Source organism: Oncorhynchus tshawytscha, linkage group LG02 (assembly GCF_018296145.1).
Source record: "Oncorhynchus tshawytscha isolate Ot180627B linkage group LG02, Otsh_v2.0, whole genome shotgun sequence".
Classification (NCBI taxonomy): Eukaryota; Metazoa; Chordata; class Actinopteri; order Salmoniformes; family Salmonidae; genus Oncorhynchus; species Oncorhynchus tshawytscha.
This window is the reverse complement of record NC_056430.1, coordinates 36260559-36282191: the sequence shown is the minus strand read 5'-3', so window position 1 is coordinate 36282191 and position 21633 is coordinate 36260559. Positions and strand designations below refer to the sequence as shown.

General features: G+C 44.2%; 1 protein-coding gene across 7 annotated transcripts; it reads right to left on the bottom strand.

Annotated features, from left to right (window-relative positions):
- Positions 1–713: 713 nt before the first annotated feature.
- Positions 714–21562, bottom strand: sumf1 (sulfatase modifying factor 1). 7 transcript variants are annotated; one of them, XM_042297451.1, is made up of 12 exons: positions 21196–21562; positions 19698–19871; positions 19339–19413; positions 17683–17765; positions 17321–17446; positions 16556–16670; positions 15185–15298; positions 15044–15103; positions 2203–2303; positions 1783–1867; positions 1316–1505; positions 714–733 (listed from the first exon to the last, which is right to left on the bottom strand). In XM_042297451.1, the coding sequence occupies exons 1-12, from the start codon at positions 21484–21486 to the stop codon at positions 729–731; spliced, it is 1419 nt and encodes a 472-aa protein (XP_042153385.1). In that variant the 5' UTR covers positions 21487–21562; the 3' UTR covers positions 714–728. The 7 variants fall into 7 exon arrangements, with proteins under 7 accessions (XP_042153385.1, XP_042153378.1, XP_042153382.1 ...); XM_042297444.1 differs by lacking the exon at positions 714–733 and having other exon boundaries at positions 1210–1505; XM_042297448.1 differs by lacking the exon at positions 714–733 and having other exon boundaries at positions 1214–1505; positions 17321–17443; positions 21196–21561.
- Between the last annotated feature and the right edge of the window lie 71 nt (positions 21563–21633).

The window sequence follows — 21633 nt, the reverse complement described above, 5'->3', positions numbered from 1 at the left end:
GGACCGGGAAAACCTAGGTTGGTGTTGGGGCCGGGTTGGAAATTGTGTTGGGACCAGGGCTAGAAAACCAGCGTTTGGTGCTGGGTCTGGTGCTGGGACTGTGGGCCTGGGAGAGAACAGGAACTGGGAACCAAGAGCCGGGAACTGTTGTTGGGCTGGGATCTGTAGAGGGGAAGAAAGACAACCTGAGGAGCAAGCAGAATCACAAGGGAGCCTTAGGCCCAGAGGTCAATAGTGGTACTTCCCTGTGGCATGCTAGCTCTAGGGTGAAGGTGTGATCTTTGGTCTCTCCTCTGCGCCTCGTCTGGTGGTCTGGTGCTGGATCTGCAGAGGGGAGAAAGAACAACCTGAGGAGAAAGCGCCCACTAAAGGAAGCCCTAGACCCGGAGGTCAATTGTGGCGAAATGCTCTGAATTTACGAACGGACAATCTGACAACGCTCTGGATTTACGATCTCCCAGAGTGCACTCTGGCACTGAATTTACAAACACACCCAAAATCGTAAAATGTCTAGCTAGTAACTTGTTATCCAAATAGGTCAGATCAGCTTTGGAATAAATAACTTCAACCAGACCCCTCTCAAACCAAGCTGCTTACCTTTTGCAGATTCAGTCTTCCCAGCCTGGTGCAGGTCTACAATTTTGTTTCTGGTGTCCTTTGACAGCTCTTTGGTCTTGGCCATAGTGGAGTTTGGAGTGTGACTGTTTGAGGTTGTGGACAGGTGTCTTTTATACTGATAACAAGTTCAAACAGGTGCCATTAATACAGGTAACGAGTGGAGGACAGAGGAGCCTCTTAAAGAAGAAGTTACAGGTCTATGAGAGCCAGAAATCTTGCTTGTTTGTAGGTGACCAAATACTTATTTTCCACCATAATTTGCAAATAAATTCATAAAAAATCCTACAATGTGATTTTCTGGATTTTTATTTCTCATTTTGTCTGTCATAGTTGAAGTGTACCTATGATGAAAATTACAGGCCTCTCTCATCATTTTAAGTGGGAGAACTTGCACAATTGGTGGCTGACTAAATACTTTTTGCCCCACTGTATATACTGTACTCGATACCATCTACTGTATCTTGCCTATGCCATTCTGTACTCATTCATATATCTTTATGTACATATTCTTTATCCCTTTACAGTTGTGTGTATAAGGTAGTAGTTTTGGAATTGTTAGGTTAGATTACTCATGGGCTATTACTGCATTGTCGGAACTAGAAGCACAAGCATTTCGCTACACTCGCATTAACATCTGTTAACCATGTGAATGTGACAAATAACATTTTATTTTATTTTACTGGTATGAGACTCTCACCACCTCTTTCCCTGTCAAAACAGACACCATCAAGCTGCTTGGGGTCACCTTCCAGAGAGATGGAGATGGCTCCGTCAGCTGAGAGGAGACCATCCGCCATGTCCAAGACTGTGAATGAAGCGCATGATCCCTCACAATGACGGGTACGATCCTGCTCTTGAAGGCAATCGTTCTCCCCATTCTCCTGTACCTAAGCAGGGTGTTTCCCCCAGACAGAGCCATCAGCAAGAATATAGAATGCATGATGTTCACCTTTCTCTGGGGGAGACAGATGAAGTGACTCAAGCGCAGCACCCTTTACAATGCAGTTGAGAACGGTGGGAAGGGGGTCCCAGACATCCTCAACATCATTAGGGCACAGGGACTATCCAACTTGGTCACCAACATCCACAAGACAGACAGAAAAGCCAGCTACTTCAAACAGTACTTTGCTACCCGCATCCTCAGAACCATCGACCACACTGTACCCTATTGCTGGGACCCCCCACAGGTGTACAAGACGTGGAGAGATCTTGCCTGCAGGTCAGGTCTGCCCTCGGCTGGTCTGGCGTCCTGGAAGTACAAGGACATCATGACCCACATCCGCTCCAAGGACACCATCGCACACCTTTGAGCCAGCTCAGCCGTGGACCCACAACAGGTATGGTTAAACATCAATCACCATGGCATTACAAACTTACAGAAAGACATCTCATGGATAGCTGTTCATAGTTGCCTCCCCACTAGGAAATGAATGTATAGACGGCACATAGCACGTGCAGAGAGCTGCCCCCATGGATGTACTGATACTGAAAATATCTACCACCTGTTTGCTGAGTGCACCATGGCCAGTCGGGTCTGGGCCCCGTTTGTTCCCTCTGTCTCCCTCAACAGGTTGCTGACCATACCTCACTTGACAGCGAAGAACATCCTGAACGGTCCACCTGGTGGATGCACCACCACCCAGCTCCGCCAGCAGTGGAGGATCATCGGTACCATCAAGCAGGTCCTGTGGGAGAAAAAGTACATCAGGGTCTACCAGCAACAAACTGTGGAGCGAACGACCCTGAGGTGGAGGATCACCATCCTTCCATCCGACCAAGACAAACCCCAGACCCGTCCTCCTGTCTTCATTTCCAGCCTCGCGGGACCAAAGGGAAATGCCACAAATGACCAGGGCTCCTCTCCTCTCCCCTCTGCACTCAGCACTAGCCCAAGCACCAGATCCAGATCCCGATTTCCAGCATCAACCCACCATACGAGGTGTGGAGACACAACACCAAACCTTCACCCGGAGCGAACGGACCACAGGGAAGTACCACCATTGACATCTCGGTCTAGGGCTCCTTTGTTTGTCTGCTTGCTCCTCCTGTTATCCTTCCTCCCCTCTACAGACCCAGATCCCGACCCAGCACTTGCAGCAGCCCCAGTTCCTGGTACCTGGTTCCTTTTCCCCCCTGTCCCAGCACAATTCCCGGTCCAAGCCACAACACCAGCACCAACTCTGGGCACAGCCCCGACCAACCATAACTGCCAATTCCTTTCAGCAATTGCCAGCCCAGCCCCCACCACGTCCTCCCCCAACAAAAAGACACAGACACATTGTAGCCAACATTAGCCTGTTAGCTAGGGTGCTTGACTGCCATTGTGAGGTCAGAACGCTCGGATCAACCCTACTCCTCGGCCAGAGCTCTCTGAACGCTCCGAGAGCAAAATGCTCAGAATTTACGAATGCCAAGAGCACACTCTGGCACTCCAGATTGAATTAACAAACACACCCAATTATTGATTTATTAGGCGAATTTAGTATGACATCTGGGAACTTTTGGCATACTAACTATATCCATACTATGACCGATAAGCATACTACATACTCAAATTACATCACAAATAGTATGGTTAGAATTTTTATTTTTTATTTATTTTTATTTCACCTTTATTTAACCAGGTAGGCCAGTTGAGAACAAGTTCTCATTTGCAACTGCGACCTGGCCAAGATAAAGCATAGCAGTGTGAGCAGACAACACAGAGTTACACATGGAATAAACAATTAACAAGTCAATAACACAGTAGAAAACAAAGGGGGGAGTCTATATACAATGTGTGCAAAAGGCATGAGGAGGTAGGCGAATAATTACAATTTTGCAGATTAACACTGGAGTGATAAATGATCAGATGGTCATGTACAGGTAGAGATATTGGTGTGCAAAAGAGCAAGTAAATAAATAAAAACAGTATGGGGATGAGGTAGGTGAAAATGGGTGGGCTATTTACCAATAGACTATGTACAGCAGCAGCGATCGGTTAGCTGCTCAGATAGCTGATGTTTGAAGTTGGTGAGGGAGATAAAAGTCTTCAACTTCAGTGATTTTTGCAATTCGTTCCAGTCACAGGCAGCAGAGTACTGGAACGAAAGGCGGCCAAATGAGGTGTTGACTTTAGGGATGATCAGTGAGATACACCTGCTGGAGCGCGTGCTACGGATGGGTGTTGCCATCGTGACCAGTGAACTGAGATAAGGCGGAGCTTTACCTAGCATGGACTTGTAGATGACCTGGAGCCAGTGGGTCTGGCGACGAATATGTAACGAGGGCCAGCCGACCAGAGCATACAGGTCGCAGTGGTGGGTGGTATAAGGTGCTTTAGTGACAAAACGGATGGCACTGTGATAGACTGCATCCAGTTTGCTGAGTAGAGTGTTGGAAGCCATTTTGTAGATGACATCGCCGAAGTCGAGGATCGGAAGGATAGTCAGTTTTACTAGGGTAAGCTTGGCGGCGTGAGTGAAGGAGGCTTTGTTGCGGAATAGAAAGCCGACTCTTGATTTGATTTTCGATTGGAGATGTTTGATATGAGTCTGGAAGGAGAGTTTGCAGTCTAGCCAGACACCTAGGTACTTATAGATGTCCACATATTCAAGGTCGGAACCATCCAGGGTGGTGATGCTAGTCGGGCATGCGGGTGCAGGCAGCGATCGGTTGAAAAGCATGCATTTGGTTTTACTAGCGTTTAAGAGCAGTTGGAGGCCACGGAAGGAGTGTTGTATGGCATTGAAGCTTGTTTGGAGGTTAGATAGCACAGTGTCCAATGACGGGCCGAAAGTATATAGAATGGTGTCGTCTGCATAGAGGTGGATCAGGGAATCGCCCGCAGCAAGAGCAACGTCATTGATATATACAGAGAAAAGAGTCGGCCCGAGAATTGAACCCTGTGGCACCCCCATAGAGACTGCCAGAGGACCGGACAGCATGCCCTCCGATTTGACACACTGAACTCTGTCTGCAAAGTATTTTGGTGAACCAGGCAAGGCAGTCATCCGAAAAACCGAGGCTACTGAGTCTGCCGATAAGAATATGGTGATTGACAGAGTCGAAAGCCTTGGCAAGGTCAATGAAGACGGCTGCACAGTACTGTCTTTTATCGATGGCGGTTATGATATCGTTTAGTACCTTGAGTGTTGCTGAGGTGCACCCGTGACCGGCTCGGAAACCAGATTGCACAGCGGAGAAGGTACGGTGGGATTCGAGATGGTCAGTGACCTGTTTGTTGACTTGGCTTTCGAAGACCTTAGATAGGCAGGGCAGGATGGATATAGGTCTGTAACAGTTTGGGTCCAGGGTGTCTCCCCCTTTGAAGAGGGGGATGACTGCGGCAGCTTTCAATCCTTGGGGATCTCAGACGATATGAAAGAGAGGTTGAACAGGCTGGTAATAGGGGTTGCGACAATGGCGGCGGAAAGTTTCAGAAATAGGGGGTCCAGATTGTCAAGCCCAGCTGATTTGTACGGGTCCAGGTTTTGCAGCTCTTCCAGAACATCTGCTATCTGGATTTGGGTAAAGGAGAACCTGGAGAGGCTTGGGCGAGGAGCTGCCGGGGGGGCAGAGCTGTTGGCCGAGGTTGGAGTAGCCAGGCGGATGGCATGGCCAGCCGTTGAGAAATGCTTATTGAAGTTTTCGATAATCATGGATTTATCGGTGGTGACCGTGTTACCTAGCCTCAGTGCAGTGGGCAGCTGGGAGGAGGTGCTCTTGTTCTCCATGGACTTCACAGTGTCCCAGAACTTTTGGAGTTGGAGCTACAGGATGCAAACTTCTGCCTGAAGAAGCTGGCCTTAGCTTTCCTGACTGACTGCGTGTATTGGTTCCGGACTTCCCTGAACAGTTGCATATCCCGGGGACTATTCGATGCTATTGCAGTCCGCCACAGGATGTTTTTGTGCTGGTCGAGGGCAGTCAGGTCTGGGGTGAACCAAGGGCTGTATCTGTTCTTAGTTCTGCATTTTTGAACGGAGCATGCTTATCTAAAATGGTAAGGAAGTTACTTTTAAAGAATGACCAGGCATCCTCAACTGACGGGATGAGGTCGATGTCCTTCCAGGATACCCGGGCCAGGTCGATTAGAAAGGCCTGCTCACAGAAGTGTTTTAGGGAGCGTTTGACAGTGATGAGGGTGGTCGTTTGACTGCGGCTCCGTAGCGGATACAGGCAATGAGGCAGTGATCGCTGAGATCCTGGTTGAAGACAGCGGAGGTGTATTTGGAGGGCCAGTTGGTCAGGATGACGTCTATGAGGGTGCCCTTGTTTACAGAGTTAGGGTTGTACCTGGTGGGTTCCTTGATGATTTGTGTGAGATTGAGGGCATCTAGCTTAGATTGTAGGACTGGCGGGGTGTTAAGCATATCCCAGTTTAGGTCACCTAACAGAACAAACTCTGAGGCTAGATGGGGGCGATCAATTCACAAATGGTGTCCAGGGCACAGCTGGGAGCTGAGGGGGTCGGTAGCAGGCGGCAACAGTGAGAGACTTATTTCTGGAGAGAGTAATTTTCAAAATTAGTAGTTCGAACTGTTTGGGTATGGACCTGGAAAGTATGACATTACTTTGCAGGCTATCTCTGCAGTAGACTGCAACTCCTCCCCCTTTAGCAGTTCTATCTTGACGGAAGATGTTATAGTTGGGTATGGAAATCTCTGAATTTTTGGTGGCCTTCCTGAGCCAGGATTCAGACACAGCAAGGACATCAGGGTTAGCAGAGTGTGCTAGAGCAGTGAGTAAAACAAACTTAGGGAGGAGGCTTCTGATGTTGACATGCATGAAACCAAGGCTTTTTCGATCACAGAAGTCAACAAATGAGGGTGCCTGGGGACATGCAGGGCCTGGGTTTACCTCCACATCACCCGCGGAACAGAGAAGGAATAGTATGAGGGTGCGGCTAAAGGCTATCAAAACTGGTCGCCTAGAGCGTTGGGGACAGAGAATAAGAGGAGCAGGTTTCTGGGCATGGTAGAATATATTCAGGGCATAGTGCGCAGACAGGGGTATGGTGGGGTGAGGGTACAGCGGGGGTAAGCCCAGGCACTGGGTGATGATGAGAGAGGTTGTGTCTCTGGACATGCTGGTTGTAATGGGTGAGGTCACCGCATGTGTGGGAGGTGGGACAAAGGAGTTATCAGGGGTATGAAGAGTAGAGCTAGGGGCTCCATTGTGAACTAGAACAATGATAACTAACCTGAGCAACAGTATACAAGGCATATTGACATTTGAGAGAGACATACAGCGAGGCATACAGTAATCACAGGTGTTGAATTGGGAAAGCTAGTTAAACAGTAGGTGAGACAACAGCTAATCAGCTAGCACAACAACAGCAGGTAAAATGGCGTTGACTAGGCAACGGGGCCGACAGATAAAACATAAACAAGCAGAATGGAGTACCGTGATTAATGGACAGTCCAGAGTGCATCAGCTATGCAGCCAAGAGATCAGTGTCCAGGGGGCAGCGGTGGATGGGGCAGGGAAGCTGGACTGGCGAGTGTTATCCAGGTTGAGAAAAAAAAAGTTAACAATGACTAAATAGCTTGTAGCTAGTTAGCTGGTTAGCTTCTGGAGGTTCTTGAGCGTGTTCTAAAAATTAAAAATAATAGCGATTCCGTATCACATTGGGTGAGGCAGGTTTCCGGAAAGGTATAAACAGATTAAAAATCAAGAAGAGATAGAAAGTAGATATGGGTCCGGTGAGTGTTTGGGACGCAGCGATTCAGACGGTTAGCAGGCCTGTGCTAACAAGCTAACAGTTCGTAGGCCCGGGCTAGACAAGCTAGCAGTTAGCAGGCCTGTGCTAACAAGCTAACAGTTCGTAGGCCCGGGCTAGACAAGCTAGCAGTTAGCAGGCCTGTGCTAACAAGCTAACAGTTCGTAGGCCCGGGCTAAACAAGGTAGCAGTTAGCGGACCGGGGCTAGACAAGCTAGCAGTTAGCAGGCCGAGTTTAGCAAGCAGGAAGATAGCGAGGGCTAGAGAGTTGGCCTTTAGGGGACGTCGCGATGGGGTGAGTCTGTTTATTCCTCTTCATGCGGTGACATCGATAGACCGGTCGTGGGCCCGGGTATTGTAGCCCAGGAGTATGCTACGGTGGTAGCACAGGTGCGCTGGCCGGGCTAGCTTCACGCTAAGTGGGTGGAAGCGCTAGCCAGGAGTAATCATCCGGGGTTGCGGTTTAGCTAGATAGCTGGTTGTGAAGATCCAGCTGAAATGTTCCGTTTGCGGTGGGAATCCAGGGATGAGTCCGGGGATGAAAAAATAAATAGGTCCGTTATGCTCTGGTTAGAGTCGCGTTGTTCGAGCTGGCGAGAGCTTTCCGAGCTAAAGGTTAGCTTAGCTGATGACCGGTTAGCTGAAGACCGCTAGCATAGCTGGTGGTTAGCCGGCTAGCTTCAGTTGAGGGGTTCCGGTTCCGAAGTCAATATAAATACTTTAGGAAAAATAGCTACATTGGGTGAGGCGGGTTGTAGGAGAGTATTTGGAAGCTTAGGTTGAGCTTAGAATGAGAATTCGAACACAGCTAGTGTCTTTCGGGACTGCCTGTCGGGCACTACTTTCCCGCAGTTTTGTTAACAATGGTGAGGGCAGGCGGGAGCGAAGGACACTGGAATCCGGTACACATCAGGCGGGAGGCGGGATAGGGATACGTAGATAACTAGGACATCAGTAGACAGTGTTCTGATACAGAAACTATATAAGTTAAGGGCTAAAAGTTAAAACAACCACTCAATGTATTGTGACATATGTGAAACTGAGAACAGGAAGGGGGTCTCCTCACCCACAGAGGGAAAGAGCCATTAGGCTTGTGGTAGATTAGGAAACATGTTGAAGAATATGATAAGCAATGACCAGTTAGAGAAGACTTGTACAAAAGCATTCATTTATTGAGTGAACGCCAAATAATAGAAAGGGACATTTAACATGTGTGTGTGTGTGTGTGTGTGTATTCAAAGTAGATTAGAGAAATATTAACAATTCTAGGATGGAACATGTCTGTAAGGATTTGACCTTATAGACTAGACTGTGTTCCGAGAAGAGAAGTAAGTCAGGCACTGGGTAACCCGCAGAGGTTTCCTGTTTAGAGCTCGACCTGTCAGTTGCAGACATGTAGATAGAGGAACCCAGTTAAACCGAAGGAGCTATTGAAGTTGAACATTGTGACAGAGTTAGATGAGAGGAGGGGCATTTATAAAGTGTATGTCATGACCAAATGTGAGGTAAAAAAGGCCATGTGCATTGTATGATTTTTAGAGCTCTCATGAATAAACATGTTGACTATTTTAAGCTGGGACTCTGTCTGTTTCATTCAACCAGAATCTTACAAACTCTGGGTTGCTGACTGAGTGAACGCCAAATAATAGAAAGGGACATTTAACATGTGTGTGTGTGTGTGTATTCAAAGTAGATTAGAGAAATATTAACAATTCTAGGATGGAACATGTCTGTAAGGATTTGACCTTATAGACTAGACTGTGTTCCGAGAAGAGAAGTAAGTCAGGCACTGGGTAACCCGCAGAGGTTTCCTGTTTAGAGCTCGACCTGTCAGTTGCAGACATGTAGATAGAGGAACCCAGTTAAACCGAAGGAGCTATTGAAGTTGAACATTGTGACAGAGTTAGATGAGAGGAGGGGCATTTATAAAGTGTATGTCATGACCAAATGTGAGGTAAAAAAGGCCATGTGCATTGTATGATTTTTAGAGCTCTCATGAATAAACATTTTGACTATTTTAAGCTGGGACTCTGTCTGTTTCATTCAACCAGAATCTTACAAACTCTGGGTTGCTGACTGAGTAGTTTAATTGAAGTTCAGTTTAAGAACATTGAGAACAAAATTCTCGTAACATCTTCGCACGGGTGCCTGTCGGGCACTGCTTTCCCACACTTGTGTTAATGCAGAGGGCAGGTGTTCGGCAGGCGGAAGCGAAGGACACTGTGTGGACACATGGAGGTCTCCGGTACACAGCAGGCGGGAGCGACATCGGTAGCTAGCTAGCTAGGACACAGGTAGATAGTGTCCTTCACCCCTGAAAAACTTGGATAATACTATTTCCCTTTTGACCGACATTTTAATTGCTTAGACAATCAAGGGAAATCCAAAATATCAAGACTCACACAAGCATGAAGATGGCGCGCTCGAGTGGAGGTGTTCATGCAGGAACCAATGCGATGCTCGAAGGGGGGCCTGAATGTGAATGCCCACATTCAGGAGCGCGCCGAATTGCGGGCCGCAATCACACACTATTGGAGAGTTTTGCATCTGCATATCACGTGTACATGGAATTAAATATAAATGAATCCCATTTCATTCTGAAATAAAAAATAAACAAATTAAAAGAGGATGTTCCATTCCATTAATTTTTTTAATTTAAATTTTACCTTTATTTTACTAGGCAAGTCAGTTAAGAACAAATTCTTATTTTCAATGACGTGTAGGAACAGTGGGTTAACTGCCTGTTCAAGGGCAGCAGAACGACAGATTTGTACCTTGTCAGCTCAGGGATTTGAACTTGCAACCTTTCGGTTACTAGTCCAATGCTCTAACCACTAGGCTACCCTGCCGCATTAATCACAAATAGGCACAGACACAACAATTGAGAACTATTTAAATAGTGGCAAACTTCCACTGTAACAAAGTGACTACCTAATAAGAGCATAATAAACAACAGTGTATTTTCACAATAGGTGATGGCAATTTATAGGTAATATTGGGAATTTTGACAAATAATGTTAAATGCATTTGGTTCATTTTATTTATAATTGTACCAGATATTCTGTTCATTGGATATAAAGGGCATAGGAAATATGTGAGTTTTTGTCTTTATTTCATAGCAAGAACAGGGGACTTGGCTAAAGTTGACATAATAAGAGTTCTACTAAATCAATCTGTGAAATGTCTTCATACCAAAACAAAGTCACCTCACACATGTTCCCTTTGAATATTTATTCATTCACATAGACATTTTTTAAATATTTTACAAGAAAATATATTCCATAAATCTCCACGTCACGCGGTAATCCTGCATTTCATGAACAACACTGACATCACTGGCTGTATGAAGAGGTGCACTTGATTTGTTTCACCTGGCGGGCAAGGTAGGCAGAGTTAGTACCCTAGACGAGAGCCAATGGGGAATGGTACAAAAAAGGAAAAGTCAGACTACCCATGTCAGGGTCAAGGGTGAAAGGTTACGGCTGCTCCTGGGAGACACAGCGGAACCCTAGGTTAGAGGCAGAGCTGTCAGGGGTGTTCTGACTCCGTGCTGCACACCTGTACCTGTAACAGTATGACTGGAGTGGTATAGAGATAGAGGGAGAGAAACAGAAAATCATACGTCAATGTACATTAGATTGGTAGCAATGTGCATTAGACTGAAAGCAATCAAAAGTTTGGACACACCTACCCATTCGAGAGTTTTTATTTTATTTTTTACTATTTTCTACATTGTAGAATAATAGTGAAGAAATCATAACTATGAAATAACTCATATGGAATCATGTAGTAACCCAAAAAATGTTACACAAATCAAAATATATTTTACATTTGAGATTCTTCAAAGTAGCCACCCTTTGCCTTGATGACAGCTTTGCGCACACTTAGCATTCTCTCAACCAGTTTCATGAGGTAGTTATCTGGAATGTATTTCAATTTACAGGTGTGCCTTGTTAAAAGTTCATTTGAAAAGTTCATCTTCCCTTCTTAACTTGTTGAGTGTAGGGGGCAGTATTTTGATGTTTGGATGAAAAACTTACCCAAATGAAACTGCCTATTTCTCAGGCCCAGAATCTAGGATATGCATATAATTGTCAGATTAGGATAGAAAACACTCAAAAGTTTCCCAAACTGTCAAAATATTGTCTGTGAGTATAACAGAACTTATATTGCAGGCGAAAACCTGAGGAAAATGCTGTTTTTCCAGAAAGCTCTCTGTTCCATTGCATGCCTTCATTACATTTAAAGGGATATCAAACAGATTCCTTTTCCTATGGCTTCCACGTGGTGTGAACAGTCTTTAGACATAGTTTCAGGCTTTTATTTTGAAAAATGAGCGAGAAAGATCACATCGCGTCAGTGCATAGCTGGGTGCCAGCAGTGTTTTGCATGCGCCAACAGAGTGGAGTAGACATTTTCCCTCTCTCTCCTATTGAAGAAAATACAGTTCGGTTGAAATATTATCGATTATATATTGTAAAAACAACCTGAGGATTAATTATAAAAAATGTTTGACATGTTTCTACGAACTTTACGGATACTATTTGGAATTTTCGTCTGCCTCGTCGTGACCGCTCGAGCCTGTGGATTTCTGAACAAAACGCGCCAACCAAATGGAGGTATTTTGGATATAAAAATAATCTTTATGGATCAAGGAACATTTATTGTGTAACTGGGAGTCTCGTGAGTGCAAACATCCGAAGATAATCAAAGGTAAGCGATTCATTTTATTGCTTTTCTGACTTTCGTGACCAATCTACTTTGCTGCTAGCTGTTTGTAATGTTTTGTCTGCTGAGAGAGATGTCCTTACATAAACGCTTGGTATGCTTTCACCGAAAAGCCTTTTTGAAATCTGACACGCCAGGTGGATTAACAACAAGCTAAACTGTGTTTTGCTATATTGCACTTGTGATTTCATGAAAAATGTATATTTTTAGTAATTTAATTTGAATTTGGCGCTCTGCAATTCAGCAGATGTTGAAGAAAATGATCCCACTAACGGGATGGGTGCGTCAAGAAGTTATTGCGTTTGACCCAATCAGTTGTGTTGTTACTTTAAGACATGAAGGTCAGTCATTCTGGAAAATGTCAAGAACTTTGAAAGTTTCTTCAAGTGCAGTCGCAAAAAACATCAAGCGCTATGATGAAACGGGCTCTCATGAGGACCGCCACAGGAAAGGAAGACCCAGAGTTACCTCTGCTGCAGAGAATAAGTCCATTAGAGATGCCAGCCTCAGAAATTGCAACCCAAATAAATGCTTAACAGAGTTCAAGTAACAGACACATCTCAAGACTGCGTGAATCAGGTCTTCATGGTTGAATTGCTGCAAAAAAAACACTACTAAAGGACAGCAATAAGAAGAAGAGACTTGCTTGGGGCAAGAAACACGAGCAATGGACATTAGACCAGTGGAAATTTGTGCTTTGGTCTGATGAGTCCATATTTGAGATTTTTGGTTCCAACCACCGTGGCTTTGTGAGACACAGAGTAGGTGAACGGATTATCTCTTTGAAGCATGGAGGAGGAGGTGTGATGGTGCTTTGCTGGTGTCATGGTCTGTGATTTATTTAGAATTCAAGGCACACTTAACCAGCATGGCTACCAGAGCACTCTGCAGCGATACGCCATACCATATGGTTTGCGCTTGGTGGGACTATCATTTGTTTTTCAACAGGACAATGTCCCAACACACCTACAGGCTGTGTAAGGGCTATTTGACTAAGAAGGAGAGTGATGGAGTGCTGCATCAGATGACCTGGACTCCACAATCACCCAACCTCAACCCAATTGAGATGGTTTGGGATGGGTTGGACCGGCAGAGTAAAGAAAAAGCAGCCAACAAGTGCCCAGCATATGTGGGAACTCCTTCAAGACTGTTGGAAAAACATTCCAGGTGAAGCTGGTTGAGAGAATGCCAAGAGTGTGCAAAGCTGTCATCAAGGCAAAGGGTGGCTGTTTAAAGAATCTAAATTATAAAATATATTTAGATTTGTTTAGCACTTTTTTTGTTACTACATGATTCCATATGTGCTATTTCATAGTTTTGATGTCTTCACTGTTATTATACAATGTAGAAAATAGTCAAAATTAAGAAAAACCTTTGAATGAGGTGTGTCCAAACTTTTGACTGGTACTGTATTTTGAAGTATTTAAACAGGGCCAACGTTTGTTTTACAATCACAAAGCCCGTTAGATTGAAGTCCTTTCCTCCTTCACATGACCCCCTCAGATGAAACAAACCCAGGTTGGTGCTTGGGAATCGTTTTTGCATGCTGTCAATCGCAACACCAAGGCAACCAGAGGAGGCGGGGCTAATAGCTCAGTTTACTGTGGAAGACAGCATATTGGGCCTCCCAGAGGATCACCTAGCAACTGTACCAGGAAAAGTAGAAGTATGTTTTTCCCCTTAAATCATTCCCCCCTTTGCTGTTAAGTGGGTGGAGATTGTATACAGCTCCCTTTTGTTACTAATTACAACAGTACGTTGTGTAATTCAAGCTGAAAGACTCTTCTACATGGGCACAGAAGTCAAACACACACCTACACACCAGAGCCGGTCTCTGAACCACCCACACAGACAACACACCCCTCCATACAGAAAGGCCCACTGAACTTTTTTGTGTGTGGGTAGATCAGCTTTAATATTGCAAATAGATGATGGTTTCCATCAATGTAATTGTTTGCATCATTTCCAATCTCCAATACATTTTTTTGTAAATATAAACTTTTTTTTGTATATATTTTCTTTATAATTTCCCTTAACCCTACCACCCCTCCCCTAATTGGAGTAAACAAATGAACAACACTTAGGCTTCTACTTCCAGATTATACTATATACATTTTACGGACACAGTATGTTTTACAACAGTAATGTAATTCCCACTCCCATCTCTGAAGACCATCTAGTTTTGATTTCAATTTGCCATATGTTTTTCAACTATGCTTCGATATTTCACAACCTTTCTGAACCTTTCTATTCTCATAGTTTTTACATATTGTACATTAAAGAAACATTTTTGATATGAGTATTATTACATTATTGATCGATTGACTATGACTTTTTAAAATCACCCAGCAGTGCTATTTGAAGAGTTAACTCTAGATAAATGTTGTAATTCTTCAGCCATTCCTTAACCTGCAACCAAAAACAAGCTACATATTGAAAGTACCAAAACAAATTATTTAAAGATTCGGTCTCTTTGCAGCAAAATCTGCAGAGCTGTGATGGTTGTATCCCACTGTACTTGATTGCACTAGGCTAAAGCAGTGGTTCCCAAACTGTGGGAGGTGCGAGGGGTCGGCAAGGGGGGCACGCCCCAGTTTGGGAACCACTGCTTTTTTCAGAGACTGGCTAGGCTCTGGTATGTAGGTGTGTGTTTGACTTCTGTAGTTGCAATTTTGAAATTGGTTAGTGCACCATTAGTTTTCCTCTTGTCATGTCAGTCATTGGATACCTTCGAGAAAAATGTATAACTTGTCAGAAATGTACAAATCAACTAGCCCATGTCAGCTAATGTTTTTTAGCCCATAGATTTTGTTATAATGTTTGAGTCACTAAAATATCACATGAATACACATTAGACATGGGAAAATGTATAGAATTGCAAGAAAATGAGCTTTAAAGCTGCTAAATGTTCTCTCCGCCATCAAAAGGGGTGTGAACAGTTTGTGTGATGAACAGTGCTTGTGGCCATAGAAATAGTAATTGCATGAAGGTTACCTTATGGCACATGTAGGAGCCTCCTTTCTTCACTCGGTCTGTGCCTGATGGTGGACCTGCCTGCAAAAGGGAGGAGAGAAAATATCAAAACATCAAGAGGAAATCCTCACAGATGTGACATAAAAAGTGTGTGTGTATTACCGGGTTGTGCCGTTCATCTGTGGTGTGGTGTACAGTCCACCAGTCAGATGTCCACTCCCATGCATTCCCTACCATGTTGTACAGGCCATAGCCATTTGCAGGAAATGACTTCACCTGCAGACATAGAAAGATATGAGAAAGATACTTTCACATTCTACACCAATAAGGAGTCCCAAATGATTGAAATAGAGTTGCAACTGTTGCATGGGAAGCATATTAAAAAGAGCTATAAACTGATAATTAAACATCACATTTTAACATTTTAGAATAAAACACTTCTCCATGCAACACAGTATGTTTTTTTGCATGTTTAAAAACAGTGCATATATACAGAATATACACTACCGTTCAAAAGTTTGGGGTCACTAAGAAATGTCCTAATTTTTGAAAGAAAAGCAAAACAAATCAAATCTGAATTGATCAAAAATACAGTGTAGACATTGCTAATGTTGTAAATGACTATTCTAGCTGGAAACGGCAGATTTTTTAATGGAATATCTACATAGGCGTACAGAGAGCCCTTAATCGAACCCACAAATGCTGATGCTCCAGATACTCAACTCGTCTAAAGGCCAGTTTTATTGCCTTCTTTAATCAGAACAACAGTTTTCAGCTGTGCTAACATAATTGCAAAAGGGTTTTCTAATGATCAATTAGCGTTTTAAGATGATAAACTTGGATTAGCTAACACAACGTGCCATTGGAACACAGGAGTGATGGTTGTTGATAATGGGCCTCTGTACGCCTATGTAGATATTCCATAAAAATAAATCAGCCATTTCCAGCTACAAAAGTCATTTACAACAGTAACAATGTCTACACTGTATTTCTGATCAATTTGATGTTATTTTAATGGACAAAAAAATGTTATTTTCTTTCAAAAACAAGGACATTTCTACGTTTTTAACGGTAATGTATACTTCATAGAAAGTGTAACCCTGAAAGACCTGTAAAAGAATGGAGCTGATAAATCTCAGCAGCCGTTGAAGTGAGACAAATCATATCAAATAGTATAATTTCACTATTACTATGCAATTCATGAATGTTCTCAATGTTATTCATGTGATCTAGAGCAGCTGTGAGCCGCTGGTGTTGTGACATTCTTAACTTGATTATCTCTCTAATCTCCAATGACACACAGTTCCTGTTGGTAATCAGTGGCTGAATCAGAGATCAACTTCCTGTTTCATCACAATGGATTGTGGGTAAGGGCCACCCTGCCTCCCTAACATGTGAGTAAACAGACTCCCCTGAGCACTTTGTTTTCACAGTCTTTTACTCAATTTTACATACTGTATTTAAGTCTCATTCTTTCTCATTCTCTGTCTCGGTCTCTCTCTCTCTCAGTAACTGTCTCTCCCCATCTCTTACTGGTGAGGTTTTAGTGTACCCGTCCTCTTCTGAGTTGTGTGTGGGGAACTTTCCCTGCCAGAGGTTGGCGTAGTGCTGTCCTTTAGGTTTTAGTTTGTTCCCCCACGGGTAAAGTCTAAAATACAGGAACATAGGATCAGGGCAGTGGATAAAGATAGGCACTACTAGAACTGTGCAAGGATTAAAAGGTGTACTGTAGGAATAGTGGCATATAACATATTATAATCTGTGTGGTTTGAGCCCTGAATATGGATTGGCTGAAAACTGTGGTATATCAGATTGTATACCACGTATGACAAAACAAATATTTGTACTGTTTTAATTAGTGGGGTGGCAGGTAACCTAGTGGTTAGAGCGTTGGACTAGTGACCGAAAGGTTGCTAGATCGAATCCCCGAGCTGACAATCTGTCATTCTGCCCCTGAACAAGGCAGTTAACCCACTGTTCCTAGGCCGTCATTGAAAATAATAATTTGTTGTTAACTGACTTGCCTACTTAAATAAAAGTAAACATTTTAAAAATTACATTGGTAACTATTTTATAATAACAATAAGGCACCTCAGGGTTTTGTGGTATATGGCCAATATACCATGACTCATGGCTGTATCCAGGCACTACGTGTCGCGCCATGAGTAAGAACAGCCTTTAGTCGTGGTATATTGGCCATACACCACACCCCCTCAGGCCTTATGCCGTACTGCTTAAATATACTTAATCTATATATATTAGTAGTGGGGTTGTTACCTCACACACACATTACACTACCTCTCATGTAGGCCCCCTCTGCAGGCGTACTCCCACTCAGCCTCTGTGGGTAGTCTTTTGTAGGCCCAGGAGCAGTAGGCCACAGCGTCCTGCCATGAAACATGCAGCACAGGGTGGTCCAGCCTGCTAGCACAACCAGGTTATGGTTAATAATAACATCATAATACATGGTAATTTAGTAGTATAGCAACACATACTGTATACTTTGTACATTTGGCTCAAGCAGGAACCAAACACACAACTTCAACCTGAGCCATAAGAACCATCAGTTTATCAACAGACCTCTACCCATCTGTGACATACAGATACTGGTAGACACTGGATCTCATTAGAATGAGCCAGTATAGCGATGTAACACCTACCTGTCTGTGATGCTGGAGTCGGGGCCCTCAGGGTGCCTCCAGTCTGCTCCTCTGACAGGCAACCACCAGGGGGCAGCAGCCACCTGACAACCAGGAAGTCACAACAGCTGCTATGTCACACAGGTAGACAGAACACAACTTATCAGGAACTGATGTCATGGTCGTCAGGCCGAGTGTGCACTGGCGCACACACAAACAAAAATGCACAAACACACAGTCTAATAGTTGAGTGTGAAGGGGGAGTAGTGCTACATTCCTAAGCAAGCAGTGTTTACACACTCTTTCGCCACCTTTAAAACACTCTCCTCTCCCAGTCCCCGCTTCAACTGAATCTGCACCCCATGTCTATAGTCCACCAAGTCTACACATAACATAAATCTCTCTCACTCCCTCACTCTCCCCTCTCCCTCACTCCCCCCTCTCCCTTTTCAGAGAAATAGAAAGTTTGAATCGACATTGTGTGTGTGAAATGTTAACCCACTACAACACACCAGAGAATGGATACTTAAAGGACACCAGGCAGGTGCCACTTTGGCCTGCTCTGTGGCTGTTGCTCTGCATTGTAAAGCTCTGCCATCATACAGGGGTGTTTGTTTTCTTCATTTGACTCCCAAACAAAACAGTGTTTTTTACACAACTAAAAATAACAGTGTAAGATTTTGGTGTCTTGACTGGAAAAAGGTGTCAACAGCCTTCAAAAACATGTGACTCTTGTTTAGAAGCCTCTTGGACCCAGACTTGGCACTCTGGTACAGCTTGCCGTATGGTAGCATAGAGAACAGTCTATGACTATGGTGGCTGGAGTCTGACACTTTCTGGGCCTTCCTCTGACACCACCTGGTATAGAGGTCCTGGATGGCAGGAAGCTTGACCCCTGTGATGTACTGGGCCGTACGCACTACTCTCTGTAGTGCCTCTGTAGTGTCGGAGGCTGAGCAGTTGCCATACCAGGTAGTGATGCAACCCGTTAGGATCCTCTCGATGGTGCAACTGTAAAACCTTTTGAGGATCTGAGGACCAATCATACTGATTCCCTCGCGTATACTCCATGTTGAGAGAGTTCCACTAAACAGCCTAAATGACCTGTACTACCCCAGGGAGAATTACTTGGCTGTCTTCTGTGGAGCGGAGTGAAATCTGCTCAATAATTAAACCAGAGGGCAGTCAGCTCTCTATACAGGCTTCAAAGCATAATCAAAGGAGACTGATAAAATGGGGGTCTAGTGGAATGTCATCAGATGACAGAATGAGAAACCACAACATTGCCTCTCCATGGGCCGTAGACTAACTTTAGACACATGCTCATTGATGCAAAAAAATTGGAGTAATGCAGATGGAACTCAAGTTAGGGCCCTGTGTGTGCAGGACTGAAACAGCTATGAAAACAAGAAGTAGGCTATACTAGCCTGGACGCCCGTATTTTCTTTAGCCAACTCCTGTATTGCTTTTGTCTAGGAAGAGGCATTGTTGAATGCAGAAACAGTCACGCTAGCACCTAGGTTAGATGTAAACAACACTAAAAGAAGAAGTTTACAATAGAACATTGAATGCAGCCGTCACTTCATTTCATCAGCATGATGGATGCACAATACATATCCCTTGCCTTGGGAGAATTAAATGTATCTTCCTATCTTTTTTGCTCTGAAGGGTACTTACTGCCTGGGATATCTGGCTTTTGACCTCCTCACTCAACACCCCCTCGAACACAAACGAATCTCCAAACCTCTCTGCCTGTAGGAACACAGAATGGGGAGAGAGAAGTGACAGCATCTTAGAACAATAAATCAGAGAAGGGAGCAATCACTTCTATAGAGTGACATCTGTCAGCATGGCTGTCTCATAGTAAACCACAATTCCACATGTGTGAAGCAATATATGTTTTCATGTTTGTAATTCATTTGTAACACTGCTGACACTACTTCGGTCTTTGACCAGCAGGTCTCCATTGAGAAAAAGAGACACTTGATATCAATAAGACTAATCTCAATAAAGTCAGTTACATTTTAAAAACCTACCTCAGTGATGTAGCCCGTGGCATTGATGAAGCTCTGGAAGTGGCGGTTGCTGACCTCATGAGCGTCCATGTAGAAATGGTCCAGGTGCACCCTTCTCTGGGGACCCTCCCCGTCCTGGGGGATGCCAGGACTGTCTGTACCCATCAGGAACTCCCCTCCTGGGATCAGGACCATCTGCAGGACCACAACAGGGCCATCAGACAACAGACATCTACAAAGAACAGACACACCAGGACCATCAACAGACACACACCAGGACCATCAACAGACACACACCAGGACCATCAACAGACACACACCAGGACCATCAACAGACAACACATCAGGGCCATCAACATACACACATCAGGGCCATCAACAGACAACATACACACATCAGGGACATCAGACAACATACACACATCAGGGCTATCAACAGACACACATCAGGGACATCAACAGACAACATACACACATCAGGGCCATCAACAGACAACATACACACATCAGGGACATCAACAGACAACATACACACATCAGGGCTATCAACAGACAACATACACACATCAGGGCCATCAACAGACAACATACACACATCAGGGCCATCAACAGACAACATACACACATCAGGGCCATCAACAGACAACATACACACATCAGGGCCATCAACAGACAACATACACACATCAGGGCCATCAACAGACACACATCAGGGCCATCAACAGACAACATACACACATCAGGGCCATCAACAGACAACATACACACATCAGGGACATCAACAGACAACATACACACATCAGGGACATCAGCAGACAACATACACACATCAGGGCTATCAACAGACAACATACACACATCAGGGCTATCAACAGACAACATACACACATCAGGGACATCAACAGACAACATACGCACATCTGGACCATCAACATACACATCTGGACCATCAACAGACAACGGAAATTGTTCTAGAACCATATGATAGACACCAGAACCATGTACAGACACCACCTACACAGACTCATACATATTTAGAACAGGGATGGGCAGCTTTGGTGGGGGTGAGGGCCACAAAAAAAATCTAACTCATCTTGAGCGGCCGCGCAGTTGCTTGCGGGTCTGGGGGGAAATTTAGAGTTAATTTCGTGCAATTCAACACATTCTGCCATGATGTTGCGGTTTTAAAGCAAGTTTGCAGCAATTCTACAAATTTTGCCATTGGATGGAGAGTTCTTATAGGAGACCTTATACTTTTTGTTCTATGAGATAATATCAGTCAGTTAACATGACCTATATACATTAGCTGTTGAAGACTCTCATATAACAAAATGTAAATGATCTCCTAACCCTGTGTTTACTACAGACCTTATTTTCGTTAATCCAAAAACCCTACAAAAACGCCAGTCATTTCCTCATAGGCTTTGTCCAAAGAACCATTGTGGAGTTAGTGCCTACATAAAGAGGCCATTACTATTTAACGTTATCTCTATAACGATGTGAACGCTTGATATAATACCTGACTACGAGTATCAGTTTCTTCTCCATTCGTCTGAGTGTCTGTATGCCTTTCATTTGACTTTTTCGAGTATTTGACAGCAGGGTTTTCTGTTATTATGGAGCTTTCCTTCTCGATATCCACAACTGCTTCTCTCTTCAGGTTGTGGCAACCACAGCTCGAGCTCTCTGCCGCCAGCGGAACGATCGTCTCATGTTCTGTGCCGACGGAGAGTTCTGGCTTGCTTTGAACACACAGCACATCATCTTTGACATTCAGGGAAAATAAGAAAAACGCACAATAAAACAACATTGTTGCACCATTCAGCTCAAGACCACTTGTTTGTGGACAGAGCCATGCTTCCGCATTATCAGTCACGTGATCAGTCAGCTGATAACTGTAAGGTTGCAACTCTATACCATAAACATGTAGGCTATCATTTCAGCATACTCATGATTT